Genomic DNA, 26,636 nt, shown 5'->3' with positions numbered 1-26,636 from the left:
TGGATTTGATTTTATAAAGTGTGGCAGGCGCAGCGAGCCACCGAGCCTGAAGCGTGGCTAGTGGATTACTTGACGTGTATTCCACATCCCCTCGCCACACTTTATAAAATCCACTCCATGCCGACGTGGATAGTGAGGGTATGAAGAGGTTGGGAGGACGCGTATCACGTCCCCTCGCGGGGCTCGCTATGCTTCGGGGTGGCGTGGATAGCCGGGGTGTTTCAGGAACACATTCACACCTGTCATGACAGGCAGGTTAAAATGGTCAATGGTTCACACACAATGTAATAAGTGGTGACTGAGTATGCCAACTACGTAAACTCCGGCTGGCCGCGAATGAGCGGGAACACGACGCTGATACTGACTGGGACGCCTGACTGACTACGCTAACTACGTAAGCTCTGGCTAGCCACAAACAGGTGGGAACACTAGGCTGATACCGACAGAGACGTTGACTATGCTGGCCGCGGGAACACTACGCTGATTCTGACAGGGACGCTATGGTAACTACCGCCGTGAAACTACACAAGTACCTATAATTTAACTGTTACAAGTAGCATTATTAGTAAAGTTTGCACAAATACAGCTCATTGCCCACCCCAAAGCAGGGGTGCGCAATGACCATATCTCCAGCTGCAGTGGGACTACACATCCTAGCATGCCCTGTCACAGTTTTGCTACCAGGACATGCTAAAATTGTGATGCCAAAACTGGCTGGGCATACTGGGATGTGTAGTTCAACCGCAGCTGGAGGTCTGCTTCTTATCCACTCCTGCTTCACAGTTAATTAAATTGTTTATCAGAGATGTGCCCCAACCTCCACACAAGACAAATAAAACCCCACAAAACACAAACACAATTCTGGCAATGTTTAATGACCTTCTTTATTTCGGAATGTACATATACACAGGTGTGTAGCTGCCTCTGTAAATGATTTTCACATTTTAAGTGAACAAAAATCAAATACACAAGAAACCATCTTTTCACAATAATTTGTTAGAAAAAAAGTAGACATAAAAAAAAAAAAAATTATATATATATATATATTTGTAAGATTATCTGCATTAAATGTGTTTATAACTTAGATGCTCCTGTTAATATTAAAAGGTTAAATAAAAATTTCCCCCCAAAAATAAAATACCAAAACACAACACAGGTTAGCCAACTTAAACAAAAAAAAAAAAAAAAAAACCATACACACAAAACATATGTTAAAGCTACAGAAAGTGCAAATATTTCACATTCAGAATATGTATTTATTTCCCAGCACATACGGTACATGAAGTCCTTTTTGTTTGAAGGAATTTGGTTCAGCTGATTAGCTAACAATACAAATACTACAAGAACATTAATCACCTAGATGTCCAGCATGCTAAAAACCTGCTTTTCCGGGAAACTGTCATGCCAATAACAAGGCGTGTTCTCCATCTGCAATTCTTCTAGTCTGTTTATTTAAAGAAACTAAATCATAATAATAAAAAAAAAAAACAGCCTTGTATTTCAGTGTGCAATAATAATATATGGTTGGGGAATGAGGATACAAAGTAGTGACAGAGGCACCTGGGTGCCAGGGACACTGATCAGGTAAAAAATGTCTCACAAGAAATGCTGCTTACCAAGACATAACAGGATCAGGTTTGTTGTGTGGTTCTTTCCTGTATCACGATGAAAAATATTCCTTAAAAGTGAAATCTATTGAAATCGAGGTCACACACACACACACTTTCACCCAAAGCAGTCTTGCTGACAAGTGTAAATGCAGCCATTAAAGTGCAGGTAGTTGCTAAGATCCTAGTAGGCTACAGGACATCTGACAGCCAACCAACGCACTAAGCTTCAAAAGTGATCAAATGGAAAGTGATAAACAGCCAGCCAATCAGCTCTTACCTGCCATGTTACAGACTGTTTGACAAAGGTCAGGCAGGAGCTGATTGGTTGGTTGTTTATCACTCTCCACTTTATCACTTTTTGAAGCTTAGTGCATCTGGCCCAAGATGTCAGAGGGAGGAGCGAAATTGGTGGATTAGCACTGTTACTAGCCACAGCACCATCTATTGCAGGCATGGCCAAACGGAGGCACTGTTATGAAATTACACATCCCAGCATGCCTTGCCATAGTTTTAACATTCATTAATAGCAAAAATGTGGCAAGGCATGATGGGTCTTGCAGTTTCACAACAGCTGGATGGCCATAATGTGGCCATGCCTGATTTATTGCCTTTAGTAACAAGGTAGCAAGAGAAGCATGGTGACAAAGCAAGCCAGCAAGGGTATAGTTGAGCTCCGATGTTCAGATCTTGCTCCTCAATCTGTTGTGCCATGTCACGTGCACTTTTACCCACTAGTATCTTGACTTGATGAGTGCAGTGATTTGCATGGAATGAACAGGATAACCGGCCTCTAGTCAATGTGACATTGGACCATTTAAAAGCATGGAATAAAATGCAGATTCTACCAGCACTACATCAGAATGTGAAAATGCCACTGTCAGTCCTAGGAAAGCTCTGTGCTTTTACACTGCGTCAACCCTTAGCTTCAGATTACTGCTAGGAGAGACCAGAACACAAAAATGCAGATAATGTGGATTACTAACTTAAGAACAAACTGGGTATTTATCATGCACGCAGATTAGTAATTATGCATGAAAAACTATTAAGTAATATGGGAATACAATGCATCACTAAAATCCATATATATCTGAGTGTTCCAAGCATGTATTTGCAAAACAGTTTATTATTAGTACATAGCACTGCAAACATTTCTGTTCAATGGATAAGAGGCTGGTGCATGATCACATGCAAACTGGATATTTTGTAGCTATGTTTCTATCTAGTATATAAAAGATCAGGGGTGACATTTAATAGGATGAGAGATTCAGAAAGTGAGAGATTTGGTAAGAAATCACCAGTTTTTTTTTTTAAAGCGGCCATCATTTACATGGCAAAATCAAACTGTTTTGCAGTGTAAATGATTGCCGCTTTAAAAAACTGGAGATTTCTTACCAAATCTCTCACTGAATCTTTTATCCTATTTAATCTCACCCCATTTTTCAATGCATTCGAGAAGGGAATCTAAAGACGACTGTTTTGTATACAGAATGCTTGTCCAAGATCCAGATAAGTCTGAGTGCCAGCTCTGTGGTCCAAACACGCATTGTATCTGCACACAACCATCCATCACATTATAGACTAAAACATGTGTCGGGGCAAGTGTTTTATATTCACTAAAAAAAGGACCATAGTGAACCACCCTGTTTTTAAATAGGATATGTAAAAGTTCTATTGGAGTGCCATGATATGGCTTCTACTACTTTGGGTAAATGGCAAAGCTCACCACATAAAGGGGTATGTACAACACCAAATCACATCAGCACATTACAGTCCTACTGATGAAAAACATTATTTAAACAAATGAAATAAGGCATCACCCATATAATGTATGAGAACCTTAACAGGTGAATGGATATCATTTGCATGACAGCTTCCCACCAATATTTTTATATCAAATTTAATCAAATCTGATATGGCCCATGCACCAACAAATTTTTTTTTTTTTTTTTAGAAGTATATACTATTTATTCTATATTATACAAATCCATTAGCCTAAACCATTCCCTGCCACAAGTTAGATCTCTCTTAAAAGTACACTGTACAATACATCACGGAGTTAAATGTTACCCGCTAAAACAAGGACATATCATTCCTTCCCCAGCATTCAGCAGCAGAAGAATTCAAATCTGAATGTAAAAATATGGGGATATTTATGAAAGTGGAGTAAGCAGAAAATGCCCTTTATAATACATTAAACAAACACTGGATTGCATATAAATTAGTCTAAGCTGGTATGGCTTTAACTAACTCTAAAAATAACACCATGTTTTAAAAAAAATAAAAAATTCTCAAAGAAAAAAAAAAAAAAAAAGTTTGATATAATGTAATTTATGCCAAAATGGATTGGTGTGTTATTCTTAATGTCCATACACACTGGGCAATTTTGCCCAGCGTGCATGGATAAGGATGACGAAAAAAAAAAAAAAAAACCCGCTGAGCTCAAAATCACCCAGTACATACACACTCAGCGTTTTTTGACCACTTTAGTGATTTTCCCAGGGTGGTTGACTTTCCATAGCAGGACGCTATGGAAAGCTGTCCACCCCGTCACTCATCTGCTGGTAATACCAGCAAATGAGTGGCAGTGGACGGCGATGATGCAGGAGCGCACATCACCGCTCATCACTGCCCCGTACACACGGGGCGGCTTTCAAGCTGAAGGCAGCTCAGACGAGTAAACGGAGCGGCTTTCAGCTCAAATTCTCCCAGTGTGTATGGGTCATATGGTGTAATTGCCATTATACTAGACCTGATGTTATAGAATAAGGAATCATTTGAACGGAGGAAACACAAAACACTGAACACGAAACCTGTAATTAATTTTACTAAAATGTGTCTGACCAATTTCACACTGAATTAAAATGTGGTGAGGTATTACTCCACTTTCATACAAAGCTCGACAAAAAGTATATCAAACAACCTAAATAAAGGCATTTAACATAAAACTGAAAGTTTCCGCACCAATATGTGGTTTGACGTGACAAATATTCATGCAGCCCTGCATTTCTAGATATCGTTCCAGGAGGAGAACAGAGGTGGGGAACATCCACTTCCAGTTGTATTACAGGGACAGAGGACAATTAGAGTTGCCTGCAGATCTACAAAGCTTGCTGGTGCAAAAATGGAATAAAAGTCTCTAACACGGCACAAATTTGCATTGAGCTGGTATCAGCATCACTGGTGCACATTCACCAGCTTATTGATATAGGAATGCATCGGACCCTTTCTATGGATTTTCAGACAGTACTACATAATGCATGGTCCGACTTCGGGAAATGCTTGTAAAAATTTTCAGAAGCATTCAGCTTTACCTTATATTTCAGGGTACTTGCAAATGCATCATCAAGGACAATTTGTTGCATTTGTCAGACAAGATTGAGGCAGATAGGAATATTAGTGATAGCTCTTTTAGAAGGACTTCAGTAAATGAATATGATGTTTGTATACCACCAGTGAGGGACCAGCTGATCTGGAGAAAGGAGTGGAGTAAGTTCAGAGCGAGCAGCGAATGCCTATTTCATTTCCACATCGGCGAGCTGAGGCTCTGGTTAGGGGCCTGGTTTGAAGTAGGCTGTCCATATCCTGCCATGCCCCCCACACCATAAAAGGTCATCCCTGCCATCTGTTGTGAAACCTGGGGGGGGACAAAAATCATTTATTGTGTAGTGGTATCTAAAACGCTCTCTCACACATAAAACACATTAACTGCCCCATCCCCAATAACTTAATCAATTAAATAAAAAGGTAAAATGCAATTTAAAGACTAAAATAAAGTCATTAGAAGTGAGAACTATTCATGTATCGCAATGGTTGCTTCCCATATATTTTACCTGAGCAACATTCCACTGCAGTTGCTGTCCCGGCTGCATCCCATACACTGGTTGTGCCAATGCACCCATGCCAGTTACATAGCCTGCATGCTGTGCCATCATTCCATTTGGGACTCCCATGACTGCTGCCTGCATTCCACCTACATACCCAGCTGGAACAGCCATGGGAGCTACCATTCCTGTGTGGGTTGGCTGGGTTATGATCCCCATTGGGGATGCCATCATACCACCCATAACATTAGCAGGAGTGGGAACGGCTGCTTGAAAGCCAGTATAAGCATTAGGGTAGGCCATTTGTGCTGGTGCCATGAAGAGGGCTCCTGCAATAAAAGAAGAAATTAAGCTTAGAGAGCGAGAAAAAAAATATGAATGTTTTTCTATGTGATATTAGAACCATTGCTCCTGCCTAAGTTGCTTTACGATGCAGAGGTAGTTATGCAGAAATACCCATCAATCCCCTCATAGTCTTACCTTGAGCTGGAATCTGAGGGGTCTGAGGCCCATACAGAGAAAGGATGGAGTCCTTGGAAAGTTGCTTCTTTGTGCCTTCTTCTGATTTCCCACCAGACTCTGGGAATAGGTTGAGATTCTCTGGGACAGATCCAGAACCAGTCATTGACATTGTGCTCACAGCCTGGGGGACAGGAGAACCAGAACGCTCAGCTATAGGCCTCAGAAACTTTGTTGAGTAAATCTTAACAATTCTGAAAGCAGTGTGTGTACTGCAGATAGCTCTCCCGGCATTACCATATATTCACAAAAGGCTGGCAAAGTTTACGGTTATTATTTTTCTACTGTTTGGTCATGGAGGGTAAAGCATTCAAATTTTTATTGAACCAACAAGCATCCCAGTATGTATGGGATCAATATTGATTATTCAGAGCAATCCTTTCTAATAGGGGACTCAATTTTTTAAAGATGCGACAATTAATGGCCACCCATTATTGTAATTTAATTGTCCTGTGCACCCTTTAATTATGACCAATTAGACAAATATTTACCCACATAAAATAAACGAATACGACTAAACTAAAAGGGCATGAATGCGCTGTTTGAGTGCAGCCAACATTTGGCACATCTCAGCTGGCCACCTCCGGGGGCTGAGAGATACGTGCAGCTGCAGATATTCACAGATATTAACGCACTAATAGCTGTGGTGAAAGTGACTGAATTGTCCCCTATGCATTTGTTTTAGCCACTTCATTCTGTAAAGAGGATTTTTCACACCAAAAGTCCTCCTCTGGAAAACAAAGCGCTTTATTGCCACAAAACAAAAAGGCCCCTTTTGCAGAATCCCATATTTGCAGGACTTCTGCCAGTAGACATGGCAAGTTACCAGTGTGACTACAAACCTATTCTGGGTTTTTAGCAGTACAGATGCAGGCAGGCAAACGTTCTACACTGGTTCCATCCATCCAATGCCGGCCGGAACACGGGAGCCTGATTTGTGAACCAGGACCGAAGGCTAATAACACCAAGGTACTTTGGAATATACCAGCTGTCACAGCCATTACTTCAGTAATACCCCCTAATGGATTCACTGTCTCACTATGTATTGAGTGACTGAATTACAGTGGACTGTCAGTTGGTCTTTAACCAGGGGAGGACAAAATACCCCCCACGATCGTTTTTTTTTTGGGGGGGGGGGGGGGGGGGGGGGGGGTTGGGGCATTTTAAGCTTTTTTTATTATAAATTTTTCAAAATTTTTATTTTTCAAATTTTTTTTCTCCCCTGTCTTTGTATCGGCCGGTACATTTTTGTACAATCATTAAATGTGATGTTCTATATATTTTATGTATATTTTATTGATGAAATAACAAATGTTATATTACTTATAATTTATTTGACTGGCTTACATTATTATTAATTTACAATAAGATTATTATTATTTCTCATTATTTACCTTAATTCATCGGTTCCTATCGCTACCGTCAGTGCTCTTTTTTTTCAGCAGTACAAGCTCACATGCATAGTCTAATGTTATCTGCTCAGGGTGTGGTATAAAACACACCAACAGTCGGGATTCCGACAGTCATTAGCCTGACATCAGAATCCCAACTGCCCGGACTCAGACAGTGCAGGCTCTCTACGCTCACCACGCTGCGGGCACAGTGGCTAGCTATGCTCGCCACCTATTTTATTCTCTCTCTATGGGGGTCATGGACCCCCACGAGGAAGAACACCTGCTGCCCGTGTGTCGGGCTTTTAGCAGTCGGGATTCTGACATTGGGGTAATGATTGTCGAAATCCTGACCGCCGGTGAGTCCTCCGGCACCCAGCTGCTCACGCCTCTTCCAGTATAAAGCCAGGGAAGACAGTAAGCGCTTCTAGCTAGTTGCTGCAGCTGATTGACTTCTTGAACTATTTCTACTTCCTGACAATCTTTTATAAGCGGACGACCAGAAGCCACTCTACGGGTAGGAGCTAAGAAATGAGCTCCCATCAAGGAATATGCACTACAAGAAGTGGGAGTCTACATGTCACTTGCCTGACTAATATAGAATATTGGGTAGAGTGGAAGCTACCTCCATAAATACCAATCAAGTTCTGGCATATAAACCAACTAACTTTTCCCAAGCCAAGGCACATTTATTCTATAAGCACCAGAACTGAATTCAGGACTATTTCACCACTTTGTTCTTCCAGTTGTATATTAAATAATCAGCCTACATTTTCATATTTGCACCCAAGCTGGTTTCCCACTTTCTAATTCTGTACTGGTGGGTGATTTCTACCTGCCTATAACTAGGCAGCCATTTGCGCCATTGCAAATGTTTACTATGAAATATATGTACTATAGCAGCATAGATTGTGCCAGTATAGCTCTTCATGCTTTGCATTTGTACCCAGGCAAATCAGGATGCAGTAGCAACAACATGTAGGAACATCTTAGCTACTGTTGTAATGAGGGGGGGGGGGTTCATACAGTGCCCAGCTCCAATAATAGGGGCACAGACACGGTAACATTACTATAATTAATAAAGTAGGGTCCTCCTTCTTAAGCCTACCTCTTTACCTCACCTGTGCCCCTGCCCTGTTCTTCCCTTCCTCTACTTCATTTTCAGTCTCCTCGACAATTTCGACACCCACTTCAGAATTGATGCTGATTTTAGTTCTACCAGCTATACGCCTATTTATGCTGTATTTTATCAATGCATCCTGTACGTTACCTTGTAATTTGTTTTTATGTTTGCTATGTACGGCGCTGCGGACACTTTGTGGCGCCTTATAAATAAACAAACAAACTACTACATGCTGCTACAGAGGACACGAATAACAATCTGCACATGCCCTAGCTAATCTTCTTTAAAAAAGGGGCAAGACTATATTCATCCATTGTCCTCTGGGGAACTAGTGAGAATACTATATATTGGCTTATTGCCATTATTGAAAATAAGAACAGTACATTTAACAGAAGAATACTACACAGATACTACATGTGTGATTTACCTGGCTGGATTTGGATCCAGACAAAGATGTGGAGCCAAACAGGTCGAATTCCTTCTCTAAGCTGGTGTTGGACTTCCCATTGGGAACAGAAGTAGTCACTGGTGTGTCTACAAAAATTAGAAAAATTATTAATGACTGGAATTTCATATGCAAGCAAGATGTTTCAAGTACAGGCGCTTCGTTCCAGTCAAGTGACAATGACACCATGTGTTGTTTTTTTTTTCATTGTGTCATGCAAATTTTTTTTTTTATAATGACTCCGTAACTAATATACCCAGCAGTGCGCATAAAGAGAAAGGCACCCACTGCCCGGAACTAGAGACCTAATGACTGCTTATTATACTGTTCCTTAGAGGAGATTTATGTAGTCATTAGATAAAAGGATACGAAATGTGTGGCTTTTCTACATCTTAGAACTCTACTGCCCCAGAATAACAGTTATTATAATAAGAGGTCAGGAAACCCTGTAATTAAATAAAGTGTCTGGGTTAAAGAAACCAGCCTTTAAGATAACAAAGCTCATAGGTAACACTAAATAGATGTGGACAACTCTATAATGCATATAGAGATTTATGTATATGCTATGGGGATTGCCATTATATTTCCTCCATCTTGATGACAAAGTCTACCACTGGTATATTCCCCAATGAAAACAAAAGTGACATACAGCGATAAAAAAAAAAATATATATATATATATATATATATATATATATATATATATATATATATATATATATATATATATATATATATATATTTTTTAATAATAATATTAATCCACCACACACACAAAAAAAAAAGTAATCTTACCGAGGCCCAGGAGGTCCATGACTGGCTCCACTGTCTTTTTGGGAGCGTTCTTAGGAGGCACAGGTTCATCTTTCTTATGCTGCTAAATAATAAAAAAAAAAGGTAAGTTAGCACACATATCCACATTATAAAGTACTTGCATTCACAATGTAATGGGAAATATGAATTCACAACAGGAAGAAGAAAATAATGGAGCAGGAAGGCAGCAATCAGATATTACATAAGGTAGATACACACAGGGCAATATATTGAGCGAAATCGCTTATTTCCGGCCTTCCATTACCCCCACCTGCTGTACATGGAGGTCACTTGTATGGAGCTGGGACCCAGTGATATCGCTGAACGATAACAGGATTTTGGTACTCCTCAGTAAATCCATTACTCTGAATCCACAGTGCACTCTGAAATTTAGTCTTTACAGTGGGTATAAAACGGTAATAAATGGGAGGTGGCACGGTAAATAATTTGAGTTGTGTGTCAGCTCCTTCCCTCCCCCATTCAAACTCAGTCGTACTAAACCGTGCTGAGGAGTGCTGGAAATTTAAGAGAGAAGGAGCAAGAGACACATAAACCTAACACAAAACAGGTATAAATAGAACAAAGGTAGAAAAAAACGGGGAGCTGCAGCGTGCAGTGAGGAGTAGGGGGCGGGCGGTGATACTCATCAGGGGGACGCTGGAGCGGGCAGCGGGTCCTGACGCTTTAACTAGCTGGCGGCACCGGCAAGTGCTGACCTGGCCGGCCGGTGTGATCACAGATATCAGCAGCGGGGGCACGCAGTGCAGTGGCTGGTATTAGATTTTTTAAATACCTGTCAAATGGCTGGCCATTTTCTGATTGGCTGAGAGCTCTCAGCCAATCAAAGAACGGCCAGTCATTTGACAGATATTTTAAAAATCTAATACCTGCCAGTCGGCCACTGCACTGCCCGTCCTGCAGCGCTGCTGATCACACCGCCCAGCCAGGTCAGCACTCGCCGGCGCCTCCAGCCAGTTAAAGCGTCAGGACCCACTGCCCGCTCCGGCATCCCCCTGATGAGCGCTGCTGATCCCACTGCTCCCCCGGTCAGTCTGCAAGCATATGCCTGTCAGGCGGGCAGGCATATGCATACAGGGAGGTCGGACGTGATCTTATGTGCTGACTGTCCGACCTCCCTGATCCGATGCGCACGGGACCGCACATTTGATCAGATGTCACAGACCTGCGATTTTGGGCCGATTTCACCCTGTTATCGTCCCAAAGTGCCGAAATCGGATAAAATCGTCCAAAAATCGCATAGTGTATGGGGGCCTTAAGTCTGCATTCCAATTGTCAACCCCCGAAATGAATATTGCAGAGAGTGCTGGCATGTGTCTATGCCCAAATCAGGAACCATCTGACTTTCCCTATTGCTTCACAGCTCTTGGTGCTACCCTGTCCATTTATATATCCCACTGCGGGGGTATTGTCCAACTGAAATCTGACAGCGCGACCCTCTAGTAGAGGATGCGCCAGTTGCAGAACATGGCCTGCAGTTCCAGGATATTTATAGATTGTGTTGTCTCGTGTTGAGTTTAAAGACCCTAGAACTGAGATCTGCAAGTCCCCCACCCATTAAGGTTTGCATCAGTAGTGAGAAGGGTCCAGTCCCACACTCTGAATCACTTTCCCATGAGCAGGTGCGATGATACCAGCCAGCGAAGGAGATATAGTCTTGTCTTCAAGACCGAAGACACTTTGTGGTGAAGAAAAAGGTGGGACCCCGACCACTGTGCTAACAGGTCCAGCTGGAGTGAAATTGGGCATATGGAAATGCCTCCAAGGCCGCCACCATACGACGAGTCGTCTGATAGACATAAGCACGGATACCTGTGCCTCAAAATGGGATGGCGCATCATTTGGCATTCAGCACCATCCCCCAGCAGCAGGATTAGACAACACATGTTGACCTTAGGACCCGGTCAACCTTAATTGCGTCAACCTAACGACCATGTCCCCTAGCAAGGAGGCAGGCCAAACTATAGTGGACTTTTCAGCAGGCAGGGGACTAGAGCAACAAGGGAAATGGGGGCGGCCAGAGTGCATATAGCAGCAGCGATGGCTGGGGATTTAACTATAGTGGTGGCTATGGTAGTGGTGTGCATCAATTAGTTTTGTTACCTGGAAGTGCCGAATCAAGGGACTGTGATGCAGGTGGTAGCTCCGCAATCCCTCAGTTATCACAAGAAGAACGGTCTTGATAGGTGGCATTGCCTATATCAGAAATGGTGCCTAGAGCACCATTTTTGAATTTCAAGATGGCTGTGGCGAGCCAATCATGGCTCACCTTGTTAACACCCTGCCCCCTTTAGCAACTATATATTACATCATGAGGCAGGATGCAGGCAGCCTGACGGCTGAGAAGGAGCTGGCAAATGCTCATGAAGACTCCGGCTTCCTGGGTAGGTGGCGGAAAATGAGCTCACGTGGCCACTGTCAACTTGGTGAAAAAGAGGACTACCCCGTGGGTGCAGAAGCAGCTCAAAAAGAACATAAAAGCTGAACACTGCTATCCTAGAAAGCAACTGTGACACATTCAGGTTCATTTGAAATATTTTTTACACGTTCGCCAAACAGGATGCATACAGGCAGGTTAGGCCGGGAGACTTAGATTTAGGTACTAGATGGGGACTTCATTTAAGGCAATAGTGGGAAGGGTTAATGGGGAGGGTAAGCAAACTTACTTGACCTGTATCAAGATTCCCTCCTTAGGGATGATAGTGTTAATATTAACACCGAACATCCCAAACGCTGGTCATCTGTGGCTAAGGAGACAATTTGTATTATGCAAATGTACTGAAAACAGCAGTACATGTAAGTAAAGCCAAGCTCAGGTGGAAAATAAGGGGTAAGTTGTTCCACTGTTCACTGGAAAGGATGTGGGAGTAGGGAAAATTTGGGGAACACTTTCATAAAGTTTATACATAGGATTATATCATCATAAAACAATTTGAATCTGGTTCTACTCCTCCCTGGACCACTCTTAATGTTAGTATGGGTAATAGACTGATATATATATACACATATATATACATACTTTTAAGCAGAATACTCACCAGTTTAACCTTCTCAAAGACAACAGGCTCAGACTTCATGTCAGGAGCAGACTCAGACTTCTTCCATTTGTGTTCTCGCTCTTTCTGTTTTAAAAGACATACCAACTCTAAGCACCCAAGTCATGTCATTAGTACATTGCTTTCTGCTCTCTGATGTTTGTGCAGTGTGGGGCATATTGTAAAGGGAAGTCTGAAGCAATACCCTTATATGACATAATTCGGAGATTGACAGATTATCAGACATTATGGTTATATACTGTAGTGATAATATACTTTCTTCATTATACAAATAAGGGAAAAATTGTAAACACTTGCCAAACTGTGCAGAATGCACATAGTCATATACAATGCTATTTTAACCATTTAAAAGTAGATATATCATTTACACTTAAATGTAGGGAGACATTTTGTGAATTTTGTAAATCATAAGAATGCAACCTACCAACTAACTAGGTACCTACACTTCATGAAGTTGGGTCTAAATGAGCATAGTGTATAGGGGCTTTAAGGAATATTACTCAAGCAGAAGTTCAGTAAAAAAGTTACTGGGGATGATTTGATTAGCATTTTGTGGATTTAACTGCAGGGTTAAGTGCAGAGAGCTATTCAATTCACTGCACTGTGTCCTGTACTTAACCTGAGAAATACTTTACAGTGACTAATCTTTGGGTCTTAGTTGCAGCAAACTGGTCTCCTGGGATAAATGCCAGGCTTAATATGGTTACTGCACGCAATAAGCCATGACTTGCTCCAAGCCACTTACAGGGTGAGCAATAAAATACACCTGGGTACTTGACCCAGGAGCTACACAATGCTAACAGAACCATCTCCACTGGCTCCTAGCAGAATGATAAGCTAAACAGTGACACAGACCACTATGTGTAGGGAACAATTTCATACAAGGCAGTTTTTTCTACTTCATGTTAACCCAGTGGATACTTGAACAACTACAATATGCTACCAGACTGTTGCACTACTTTAAAGAAAAAACTATTTGCAGTGTTTGGTTCATCGCTCCCATTTCCTCTATATTGAACAGAAAAATAGACTGTGCAGACAAGGAAATATCAAATTTGATCCAGTAATTTGAATGTGTACCATGTGCCTTGAATGCAAATCGATATCGAATGCAAAAGTGCAGATCGAATGTGAAATTAAATGGAAAGCAAAGACCAAATCGAAAGGGGGTTTAACAGGGGAAATCGAATCGAAAGTAAATCGATGTGTGTGTGTGTACACACCTTAAAGCTGGGTACACACTAGATATATTGGATGATTTGTCATTTTTAGCCATATTGAAACATTGCGCTTTTTCATCGCAACTTCAATTCTGCCTAAAGTGCAGGCAGATCTAAAGAGATCCCTAACAATTTTGTTCAAATTGTATTAGTTTGTACACCTAACCGGACATATTTAATGACTAGACAACGTAAGATAGATCGTTTGGATTGCCGCGTGTCCTTTACACTGAAGGCAATTATGGCTCCCAAACATCATGTTGGTTGATCTAGGCCTCTCAATTATATACCTCCCAGTATAAGGGACCCTTTCAAGTCCCCGGTGCATAATCACAATTACTGACACTCGGTAGTCTCCATCCCCAGATTAAACATGTCTCTTACTCACTCTATATGCAGCAAGGTCCACACTGCGATCCATGTATTTCTTCTTTTCATATTTCTCTCTAATAAATGTTTCTACCGCTCTGCAAAAGTTATGTTAAGGAAGCAAGGCAGGCAGCACTTTCTACAACCTTACTGATGGCCCTCAGAAAGAAACAAAACTTTATGCACTGCACTTAAGTAGCAGAAACTCAGGGCACCAATACCAGGAATCCGCATGATTTGGCTGATGATTCAGCACTCATGATTAGCCAAGCCCTCCATCACAGAGCTCACAGCTGGAAGATGATTGGCTAAGCCACAGCTTTACTATTATAAAAGGTGATTAAGTATATGAACCTTTTCCAACTGTGTTCCTCTTTCAAATGAAAGCTTATATTTAGCATATTAACCCTTTTCACAGGGAGGTATATAGCACTCATTCAAAAGGATACTGGTCTGTCTGTGGTCGGATAAAGCTTTCTGGCAAAAAAGCTTCATACAGTCGTTTTGCTTTCCCGTTTCCCATCTCTTCCATGCACTGGAGGGGGAGAAAAGAAAAACAATGAATTATTAACTTAAAGAACGTTCATGGAATCAGCATTTGTGTTTCTCATAACTGATTAAGTTACTGAGCAGTGGCATTTCCATTTCTTCTCACTTGTATTTGTTCCTGCGTCCACTGATCCAGATTTACAGACTTGACCCGGGATATGTGGACTCCAAGATTCCTGTGGACACCGGCACAGCGGATGCAAACAAATACTCCGATATTCCAAGAGGCCCATCTTGGCCCTGCCAAGAGACAGACAGTTAAGTTAGAGATAAAGCAGGCTATGCTGTATACAGAACATAAACTATATCACAATAGCTGCATCACACAAAAAAGCCACTGGGGGTTATTCAGACCTGATCACAAAGCTACAAATTCGTAGGCCGGGTGATTATCTATAGACTGCGCATGCGTACTACCTGTATTACGCATGTGCAAGGCCTGCTACTTTTTTGATCGCTAGCCATACGCAAGTTGATTGAAAGAAAGCCAGCGTTTGTGGATGGGAACTGGCCATATCAGGAAAATGCAGCCGTGCTCAGGCATTTGACGGGGAAGGCATGCGATGTCAGCCCTGGCTTTTATCTGACTGCTTCTATCACATTCGCCAAGAAAGTCCTGGGATACGCACTGGCTGCACACATGGAAACATAATTTGTAATTGCTGATTCAGCTAATTTTCACAGACCATGCTAAGGAATTCGCAGATGTGCACGGGTGAGATTTAACTCCACTTGGGCAGCTCTGCAAATTAGCCGCCCAGTGATCAGGTCTGAGTAACCCCTATATTATTTCTTGAAATATCTCACTTTGCTGACCTATTTGAAATGTGTGTACATTGGCCCTTATTCTGGTTCACTCGCAAAGGAAAATTCCTTCTCAAATGGACATAACCATGTGCACTGCAAGGGGGCAGATGTAACGTGCAGAGAGTTAGATTTGGGTGAGTTATTTTATGTGCAGGGAAAATACTGACCATTATTTTTACACTGCAATATAGATATCACATTCAAGTAACACCCCACTCAAATCGAATTCTCTCTGCACAAGTTACATCTGCCCCACCTGCATTGCACATGGTTTTGACCATTTGAGAAGGAATTTGGCTTTGCGAGTGAACCAGAATAATAACCATTGTGTAACATGCAGGAAGTGGGACATCTTGTGACCACAGCACTGACAGCTGCAACAAGAAACGGAAACAGAAGGGAGGAAGAGCAGTGAAAGAGAATCTAAGGTATTTAATACAAAGTTTTGTGCAGCCTCATATCACTTTTCCAAAGGATTCTGTATTTTGCTTGTGCAGCAGGAGTCTATATTCCTGAAGGATGTGCTTTTAGACCCTTACTCTGCAGTTTCTTAGGGTCTTCCTATGAAAAAGGTCAGGGGCCACAAGCATGATCCACACTAGAGGGAAAAACAAATAACTCCACTTCTCAGCAGCAATCATGTCTGACGGACACTTGCACTGCGGTGTACTGTGGTCCAGGCTGCCAGATGTTCAGTATGGCACAGCTTTACTATATGTCAGGGCTGGGCAACACTGGCCCTCCAGATGTTGATGAACTACACATTCCAGCATGCCTTGCATCAGTTTCAGCATGGTCACATAGCAAAACTAATGCAAAGCATCCTGGGATGTGTAGTTCACTAACATCTGGAGGGCCGGTGTTGCCCAGCCCTGCTATATGTCATTTTACTTTTTTTTAGATTCCACTGCAATATGGAATTTATTGCTGCACAACTGGCCACTCCGAATAATGACTTGTATTCATTTAGGAATGTCCCTTCAAACAAAGGAAATCTTACTTGGATGGTTTCAAACCATAATGTTCCTAACAAACTTTAGTGAAACCTAACCGTATGGCCTAGTGGTAACTCCAGGTACAGGGTGCCAATCAGTGAGGAGGGTTTGAAGTGAAAAATGTAACATGTGATGTATTGATGCAGCTACTATATAGCTATACATTGCATATAAAATGTTGTCCTCAAATCTGTATATGGTCTCCTCGCTGATTGGCACCCTGCTGCACCTAGAGTGTGGTGTATAGGGCAAGACCGATTGATACTTGTATTTTTACATTCTGGGAGCATTGACATCATCCGATAATTTATATAACTAGATTTATGTAATAAGAACATATGCTAGGCTTAAAACTGCAATATGGCTTACTTGGCTAATGCAAAATTAAAGGTAATGGGCCCCACACACAGCACAATTTTCAGGCATTTTCTGAGCGATTTTACTAAAATCACTCAGAAAATCCCTGAAAATGCATGTAAATCGCTGTGTATATAGCCCACACAGCGATTTACATGCGCGCACCCGCCGTTCTGAATCTGGCAAAGATTAAGAACGGACGGGCTGTACAATTGAGAGCAGTCGCTCAGAAAGCTCCTGCTCATCTCCTGCATGTGTGGCCACGGGCAGATGAGCAGGGCTGTTCTGAGCAACTGAAGCCCCGCTGAACGCCGCCCGCATAGTGTTCCCGCTAGGCGCCCTTTTGCTGTCCGTGGCAACGCTGACATGCCGCTGAGAACTCTCTCATTCACTGCTGTCAGTCAGACTATTCCAGCTCTCTGCCTCTCTCTGCTCTGCCCCTGCCCCCTGCGTGGTCATGCCGCTGAGATCTTTCTCATTGGCGGCTGTCAGTGTCAGCCATTCCAGATCTCTCCGCCCCTCCATCCCTGCTGTGCTGACATGCCGCCGAGATCTATCTCATCCGCGGCTGTCATGTCGGCTCTTCCAGCTTCCCCCCCCCCCCCGTGAGATGATGGTGATGTCATGGTAGGCGGACCCAGCACCCGTTACATGCGCACCGCTGCCGGGCTCACCCGGCTTCCCCGGTGATCATGCCATGTGCTGAGGCCTCATGAGTGCTGCTGATCCTTGTCCCGGCCGTAGAAGAGGTGCTGACGCTGCTGAGAGACTGATCCGGTGAGTAAATATAAAAATGTTTCTCTGTTACAGCCAGCGAGCCAACTCTCTCCCTGCTGTCTTCCTGCCCCCTCTATACTGTCACCATTGCCTCCTTCCTGACCCCCACTGCACTGATCTGTCATGTCCCCTTGTCCTGGCACCTCTGTCCTCTCCTCAATGTCATGTCCCTGTCCCCTCTATCTGTTGCTGTCATTCCTCTATCCTGTCCCTATCCTCTCTATACCTGTCATGTCACCTATGTACTGTCCCTGTCACTACTCTCAACTGTCCCCTCTGTCCTTTCTCTGCTCCATCTGTCCTGGTCTTGACACTGTTTAATCCATGTCTGTTATGGAATACATATGATACATCCCAATACAGAGAATCCCAACAGTGCCCTAACCTTATCCCCCTTACCTTACCCAGCCCCCCCCCCCCCCCCACAGCTTTCCCCTCTATTGCCTTAGCCTAACCATAACCCCATTGTCAAGGTGCCTAACTCTAACCCCCAATTCCTGCGGCCTTTGCCTACCTACCGCCCCCCTCGCAGTCTAACCCGGTCCTGCCTTGCATTTTGTACTGTCCCCACAAATTTGCATCCTTGCTGCTCCAGTCTAGTGGGGTGTGGTGAAATCAGCCAGGGGCCAGGGCTGGTTTAACGGGCGGTGAACGAACTAAAAAGAGGTGAGATGGCCGGCTCTGCGTGTGTGTCTGTATCTGCCGTGCCTGGCTGGACTCTGCCTTACTGGGCACTGTGCTGCAGATTGCCCAAGCCCTGTCCCTAGTGTGCCCACTTGCTGCTGTGTATGGGTTACTAGGCTGCAGTGGGAATATGCCCCACAGGCAATCTCCTTCCAGTACTTCTTTATATGGGGGAGATGTATTAATAATTGGAGAGTGTAAAGTGGAGAGAGATATTGTAACAGCCAATCAGTTCTTGCCATTTTAAAGGCTACACTGTAAAACGTGAATTTATTTCTTAATCTGGGTGGTATGACATGAAGGCACCGCCGGAGACCACCGCCGAGCCAATTACGTCACACCGCCGGAGACCGCCGCCCCTCCTGATGACGCCGCGGGACAGAGAGGCCGTGATGCTGGACTCCGGAGTAGGTAAGTATAGATTTTTTTTCCACTGTGCCACCAATGTTTGGGGGGTGAATATCTGTCTCAGGGGTTAATTATTTAGCCCTGTGTGTCTGAAGACAGCCAGCCCTAAGCATCTGGCAGCAACACTATGCCACCAGTCTGATGGCATTGACAGTCATGACAGATTTGAAATCTCCCGTGCTGAATCTCCCATTATGAATCTCTGACACAAATCTCTCTGTATGTGGCTCATTGTCTGAAATGAGCCACACGAGTGAAATCTCTTGTGCTGAATCTCCCGTTATGTATCTCTGGTACACATCTCTGCGTATGTAGGGCCCTTTACTCATAAACAGAACAAGCTACTCATCTTAACAAGAAAAGGGCAGGAATATTGTTTGAAAAACGATAGCTTTAGGTTTTCTTCTGATCTTATGTTACTGGGAGAAATGAATAGATAAGTAATGTACCACTAACGATACTGAAGCAACATTCTAAATTTGTCAATTTAACAAATAAATAAAATGCAAATATCTTTAATTACATAGAGGGTACATTATTTACTTCAACTTCCATTGCTTGGCCATTTTTTGTGACCTACACTTGGTGTGTGCGGAGTTACTTAGCTGTGGTAAATTGATGCCTGTGCCAGCAGTCTTTCTCCTGTATGGATTTTTTCTATAACTGGCGACTGGAATGCACAGTACTTTCCAGGTGACAAAATGAGGAGGAAGTTATGACTATATGAATCAGTACATAACTCAAAAAAGCACAATTAGGCTGTTTCACACACTCCGGCTCCTGCCGGACGGTGAAATCCCGCACGGCCAGGGAGCCGTGCCGCACACACTAGTTTATCATGGAAGGGATGGCCACAGCCCGGCAGCTGTCCCTTCCAGTGGCGGGATCCGGCTGCAGCCGTGCGGCTGGGCCGTGGCCGTCCCGTGTGAATGGACACAATAGTGTCCATTCACAACTAATGTGTGCGGCACGGCTCCCTGGCCGTGCGGGATTTCACCGTCCGGCAGCAGCCGGAGTGTGTGAAACCAGCCTCAGCCCGAACGATGTGTCAGACATAACAATGAAGGATAAAGAGGATCAGATATAGAGGTCTCATTTATCATGAAAACAGAAGTCACATACACATAACCTCAGATGTTTAAGGTGCCTATTTATTAATCTGCGCTAAACCAATGATAATCAACATTACATATCGCTATGATTTGGACTGCTTTTTCAGATCTTAAAGTTGACAACATAACAAGTCCTGAAATGAGCAATACCCCTTTCTGACCATAGCTCTGGTCATTGAACAAGGGTTCCAAGCTATGTCTAAGAAGCTTGAAACCCATTCACACCGCAGGCTGGACCAAGGATGTTGTAAGGGCTTCACCTCTGCCAACGCTTAGAGATGACATCATCTCCAAGCACTTATAGGGTGTGAACAGGGCCCTGGTAGGGTGAAGCTACCACTTTACTTCCAGGTCTGTACTTTGCACATGTGCAAAGCAAAAGCCCTAGCATACAGTAGCTCTAGACCCTGACAGAGGATGGCTTCTGTGATGTTTGAAGATGATAAAGCAGAGAGATATTTTAAAGAACATAATCCCGCAGGAGCTGCTGCTCATCTTCTACACTGCCATAGTAGAGTCTGTCCTTTGCTCCTCGATCACAATCTGGTTCGGAGGAGCAAACGAGAATGACAGATGAAGGTTGCAAAGAGTGGTGAGGATGGCAGAAAAGATCATTGGGGCGGAGCTCCCCACTGTCCAAGAACTATACCTAGTCAGGGTCAATAAGCGTGCAGGAAAGATCTTGGCGGACAAGCTACACCCTGGCTACAACCTGTTTGAACCCCTTCTGTCAGGCAGACGTTTTAGGTCCATCCCAGCAAAGACGACAAGAACTATAAAAGGCTTCTTCCCAATAGCTGTCCACCAACTAAACCGTATTGAACATACCAAATACTAACTCAAACTGTTCTAGATATATGTGAAATGTATGTGATGTATGTTTATGACATACCAACATGAGCATAAAATGCATCCTTACTACAACAGCACAATCAAATCAACTTCCTGTATTTCATCTGTATGCAAAGAGCACTGAACCTGAAAAATAATGTATCCAATTTCATATCATACTGGAATATTTTTAGCAAATATGCAAAAGCTGAAAAACAATATTTGTCAAGGATGTTTACAGATGAAATAGAGTGTTGGATTTATGGAATGCCTTCCAGCATAAGAATTTATCAATTCCCAAATGAAACAAGTAGAATAAAGGTCTATAAGGGCTATTTCATACGCTTCGGCTCCTGCCGGGCAGCGAAACCCCACACGGCCAGGAAGCCGGGCAGCACACAGCAGTTTACTGGTTTAGAAGAATGCATTATTCTAGGCCAGTGGTAGCCAACCCTACGAGAGCTACCAACAGTTCACATTTTCCAGACAACCTAGCTGCTGCACAGCTGCACTTATTAATCACTGACACGTTTTAAAAGATACACAGATGGAGCTAATTAGCTCACTTGTGATTCTGTGAGGAGACCTGCAAAACATGCACTGTTGGTAGCTCTCGAGGACTAGGGTTGGCTACCCCAGGTCTAGACACTATGCAGTTTTCAACCTAGATCAGTTCCAGAAGGAGGCAGAGAGAATAATTGTTATATTATATATACACGCGCAAGTCAGATACAATTTTAGATTTCCATCAACAGATAAAGAACATATTTGTATTCTTTGCAACAATAGACCTGAATGTTGTCAAAGATTAATGAATTCTAAACCAGGCAATATAATGCAAGCTGCTTGCAGTGACACAGGCCATGTGTACAGTAAACACAGAGAACCGGATTCCTGCAAAACCACACAAGGGAATGGCTTTTAACCCTGATAATAGAAAAGATCTCTGCAACAGCAACTGAAATGGACACATTGCCTTTAGATTAACAATTCATCAAGGACACTGATCAAGATTTTTTTTCCCACAGTGAATCACTGAATGTATAATTTCCCAGCATATGTGCTCCCAGTAGGATAGTGTGGGCTATTCTTTAATTGCTGTACTCTAGAAACACTGTAAGGGCCATTTTAACCATGACACTATATTTTTAGTTATCTAAAATGTACGGTGAAAACACTGGTCACAAGCCAGGTGTGTGAAAATATCGATAAATTAGGACTACACCGTGCATTTTGGACTAGATCACATCTAGTTCAAAATGCATGCAATATGCTAAAGCAGAGTGCATTTTGAACTTGGGGCCCTTATTCAGATCTGATTGCAGTACAAATTTATTCTCAAAATGGGCAAAACCATGTGCACTGCAGGTGGGGCAGATGTAACATGTGCCGAGAGTTACATTTGGATGGGGTGCATTGAAACTGAAATCTAAATTGCAGTGTAAAAATAATGCAGCCAGTATTTACCCTCCACAGAAACAAAATAATTCACACAAATCTAACTCTCTCTATACATGTTACATCTGCCCCACCTGCAGTGCACATGGTTTTGACCATTTTGAGAACAAATTTGTACTGCAATCAGATCTGAATAATGCCTTAAGGTGCGTACACACGTACAGATTTTACTGTCTGATCTATCTGGTGGGTACAAAAACCTGGAAATGTATGGGAGCAAATGACAATCAAAAAATTGTTCCCAAATGCTTGAAAACAGACAGTGATCAGTCAGACAAATTGTTTAAATCATTGTGAAATAAATTTATCAAAGCATATATATTTTTTCTGTTTTCCTACATTTGGGTGGAAATTTTTGATTGTCATTTGCTCCCATACATTTCCAGGTTTTTGTTCCCACCAGATAGATCAGACAGAAAATCTGTACGTGTGTACGCACCTTTAGATGTGATGTGATCTAGTCCAAAAAGTATGTGCTGCACATTCTTTTTGTACTTTGCAACGTGAGCAGGAATGTGCATTGCAAGCCCAATACGCACCATGTGTGTGGGCACCAATAGGGTTATTTACAAAAGTAGCAGAACATTTAATAGGAAGGTTGTCCTGAGATATCTGCTGAAACGATGGTGAAATCTAACCTTTAGTAATATTACTGTATGTTAAGTAATGCTAAGAAATAAGACACTCTAAAATTTAGATAACCAACAAAGGGAGTGTATGGACAAGGAGGATTATATAAGGAGGTACCAGAACAGTTTGCTCGCTGTCTTGGTGTGGAGCTTGAAATACTATACAATGGGTTTATCATGTAACTGCAGGTGTGGTATGACTGCCGACAATTGGGATCCTGACAGTCTCTTGTGGGCTTGCTTCGCTCCCCACAGGTTCTTTTCTCCCTCTATGGGAGAATAGCCCCTGTCAGAGCACCGGCAGTCGGGATTCCGATGTTGGTATACTGACTGACAGCAGTCATCCGGCACCCATAACTGCATAGAAGAGGTTAGGTCGGTTTATCTGTGTACATTGTATAGCTAGATAGTAAATGAAAGTCAGCACCTGTAATCAGAGCTGGACACATCCAAGTAGCCATGCAGACAAAAAGTTACTGTCCAATCTAATATTGTTCAGTTATTTTTGTTAAAGTAAACTGATTTCTGACATCTGATTTCTGACAAAAAAAAGAATGGCCTGTCGGCACATTCATTATACATCAGTCTCTGTGTAAAATCATTGATGAATTGGAGCAATATAAATGCTATTCTAAATCCCCAATGTAGCTTGGGTACAACTATTCCTACACGCCAAACACTGTGCCACCAGTTCTGAATTTGAATACACCCAATTCCCATCTTGGGTGGGAATTGGGTGTATTAATTAGTATAAATCATTACTTATATAGTGACCGCATATTCACTATAGCTAGAAGCTGAGAATAGTGTGTATCCAGACTTGCTAAGAACATTGGGAACATGGGACCCCCTGTCAGAGTGCAAGCTAGACATTCCTGGTGGGTGGTGCACTGGAGACTGTGGATGCGCAAGCATCTCACATGTTCACACATCCATCGTCCAAGAATGGGGCATGCGAGCATCTCTGACGCACACCTGACACAGTCGCTGGTAGAGTGGCGCTCCGGAAGCTGCTCCGATGACAGCAGCTCCATCTGTATGTGGACATCTACTGCTAATACTAAACTGTGGTGAGAGGAACAGAGCGAGACACCATGCACGAAGCAAGGTAAGCAAAGTGATCCCACAGGGCTACATGTCTCAATGGGGACTATGTAAAAACCAGACCCGAACTACACTCCGGATAGGACATCAAAATCTGCAGTCCGGAGCTTGTAGGGTGCGGTCCGGGGGTTGTCTTGTCCGGGGGTGGTCCCTGTGATAGCTATACAGGGAGGCTTTATTCTGTCCCTCCTCCTCTACCTGGTGACAGGCAGCCCCCCCGGACAGGACACCCCCGGAAAGGACATCCCCCCCAAGCTCCAAAATGCAGAGTTTGATGTCTGGTCCGGGGGTTTTGTCCTGGTCCGGTTTTCACCCATACAATGTCTCAATGTTAACAAGTTCATTGACATTCTAAAGCAGTTTAGTTATGGTAACCCAGGGGGTCCCATGTTTTGAAGTTGAACTGGACATAGGTAGAGGGTCTAGGCAGGGGTGGCCAACCGGTCAGAGGTAAAGAGCCGAAAAATATCTGTAGTCAAGCTAAAGAGCCAACAACATGCGCGCGCCTTTGACGCGCGTGCCAAAAAAGGGGCATGGTCTATTTAGACCCCTTGGGTGGGTGTGATACACATATGCCTCCAATAGTGCAGTGCCATGTATACATATGCCCCCAATAGTGCCAGATACACATATGCTTCCACGGTGCCAGGTATGCCCCCCACGGTGCCACAATCTGCTATGCCCCCACAGTGCCACAATCTGCTATGCCCCCACAGTGCCACAATCTGCTATGCCCCCACAGTGCCACAATCTGCTATGCCCCCACAGTGCCACAATCTGCTATGCCCCCACAGTGCCACAATCTGCTATGCCCCCACAGTGCCACAATCTGCTATGCCCCCACAGTGCCACAATCTGCTATGCCCCCACAGTGCCACAATCTGCTATGCCCCCACAGTGCCACAATCTGCTATGCCCCCACAGTGCCACAATCTGCTATGCCCCCACAGTGCCACAATCTGCTATGCAGTGCAAAATTCCCAGCAGCAGCACTCACCATTGTTGCTGCTGGGCGGGGAGAGGACAGTCTGGCGTCCCCCTGCAGTCCTATCATGTCGCAGAGGGGAGGAGAGCACAGGACACCGCGCGTCTCCTTCCCCCCTCACTTCCCTGTGACTGGGCCGTCCACCAATCAAAGCTCACAGGCCGGCTCCTGATTGGCTGCCAGCCCGCAAGCTCTGATTGGCGGATGACCCAGTCACAAGGATGCACAGTGAGGGGTAGGAGAGATAAGCGATGCGCGCTCTCCTCCCCTCAGAAGGAGAAGGGATTCAGGGAACCGGCAGCGGGTGATGGGGACAGACGGTGGGCAGCAGGAGCCACACTTTAACAGGGGGAGAGCCGCATGCGGCTCTAGAGCCAAAGGTTGGCCACCCCTGGTCTAGGGGAACACATACCGTATATTCTCGAGTATAAGTCGACCCGAATATAAGCCGAGGCACCTTATTTTACAACAAAAAAACTGGGAAAACTTATTGACTCAAGCGGGACCCTCACTCGAGTATAAGCCGAGGGGGGCTTTTTCAGCATAAAAAATGTTCTGTAAAAGTAGGCTTATACTCCAGTATATATGGTAAATTTTTCCTCTTCTGCAGATCTTGTGAAGCAATCTAGGCACACATACTACTGCAGTGCCTCTCTCCTGAGGACATGGGGTCTACCTACAAACACATACATTTCCTATACTATCCAGCTGCTGGGTACACAACATTCCCATCTCCTGGCGACACAGGCAATCTTCCCATCATTGCAAAAGGTTCTATGTACACACTGTTCCTGTCTCATGGGGACACGGGCAGAGCATAGGAACATACAATAGCTCTCTCCTGGGGCTAAGGACAGGGGGCTAGAGACCGTACACAATGCTCCCCCAAACTACACACATCCTGATGCTGCATAAGGGTCCCAAACATAACCCGTTCCTCTCTCCCGGGAACAGGCAGGACTTCTCCTATACTGGTGAGGCAATGCCCTGAATACTAAAGGAGCGCACAGTGAGCTGGGGCCATAGCACATAGCCCTAGGATACCTTTTGCCTGGCAGTCGGCACAGAACTTGTTTTCCTCCCGCAATAGCAGCTCAGACAGCACAGCCTGGTACCGCTCCACGTCCCGCACCGACTTCCCGGTCATCTTCCCGGGAGACAGTAAGATGGCTCCCCGTGGCTACTGCGCCTCTCACTTCCTGTTTCCGGGTCTCTCTCTCTCTCCTCCCTCCCCTCTCCCTGCGTCACCGCCATGCACGCACACTGTCCGCAAGGCAGCCAATCGAGAGAGTGCAAACCCCGCCCACAGGACAGAAATTATGAATGGACATTGACGTCACGTAGCAACTTGGGTACCCGATCCGTCTGCTGGGAGAACTGGAACAGAGCCATCAGCCATTATGTGATGATGCTGGCTACTGGGAGACCAGTACTAGCAACAATTCTGACAGAATCCTTTGGCATGTATGATTTACGGTTTATGAACTACAAGAATCAAGAAGAAGCATGGCATTAGGCAACGGCCTTCAAGATGATAGTCATAAAGATAATTCGAA

The 26,636-nt window shown here is 43.8% G+C and overlaps 1 protein-coding gene across 2 annotated transcripts; it reads right to left on the bottom strand.

Annotated features, from left to right (window-relative positions):
- Positions 1-865: 865 nt before the first annotated feature.
- Positions 866-26,303, bottom strand: SMAP2 (small ArfGAP2). Of its 2 annotated transcripts, none has more exons than XM_083173669.1 (10): positions 26,125-26,303; positions 15,040-15,173; positions 14,834-14,919; positions 14,404-14,482; positions 12,778-12,861; positions 9,704-9,785; positions 8,892-8,998; positions 5,912-6,074; positions 5,441-5,760; positions 866-5,244 (listed from the first exon to the last, which is right to left on the bottom strand). In XM_083173669.1, the coding sequence occupies exons 1-10, from the start codon at positions 26,225-26,227 to the stop codon at positions 5,128-5,130; spliced, it is 1,275 nt and encodes a 424-aa protein (XP_083029795.1). In that variant the 5' UTR covers positions 26,228-26,303; the 3' UTR covers positions 866-5,127. The 2 variants fall into 2 exon arrangements, with proteins under 2 accessions (XP_083029795.1, XP_083029796.1); XM_083173670.1 differs by having other exon boundaries at positions 9,704-9,782.
- Between the last annotated feature and the right edge of the window lie 333 nt (positions 26,304-26,636).

The sequence above is a fragment of the Crinia signifera genome, chromosome 2 (genome assembly GCF_055691185.1).
Source record: "Crinia signifera chromosome 2, ASM5569118v1, whole genome shotgun sequence".
Lineage (NCBI taxonomy): Eukaryota > Metazoa > Chordata > Amphibia > Anura > Myobatrachidae > Crinia > Crinia signifera.
The sequence above is the reverse complement of the archived record's forward strand: the minus strand, read 5'-3'. Positions and strand labels throughout refer to the sequence as shown.

Excerpts from the sequence above, each read along its gene's own strand:
- SMAP2 (XM_083173669.1), bottom strand. The coding sequence starts at position 26,227 with ATGACCGGGAAGTCGGTGCGGGACGTGGAGCGGTACCAGGCTGTGCTG. Across the intron at positions 6,075-8,891 it reads CTGGATCCAAATCCAGCCAG|GCTGTGAGCACAATGTCAAT; the intron begins GTAAATCACACA and ends CCTGTCCCCCAG. Across the intron at positions 5,761-5,911 it reads CCCTCAGATTCCAGCTCAAG|GAGCCCTCTTCATGGCACCA; the intron begins GTAAGACTATGA and ends CTTTTATTGCAG.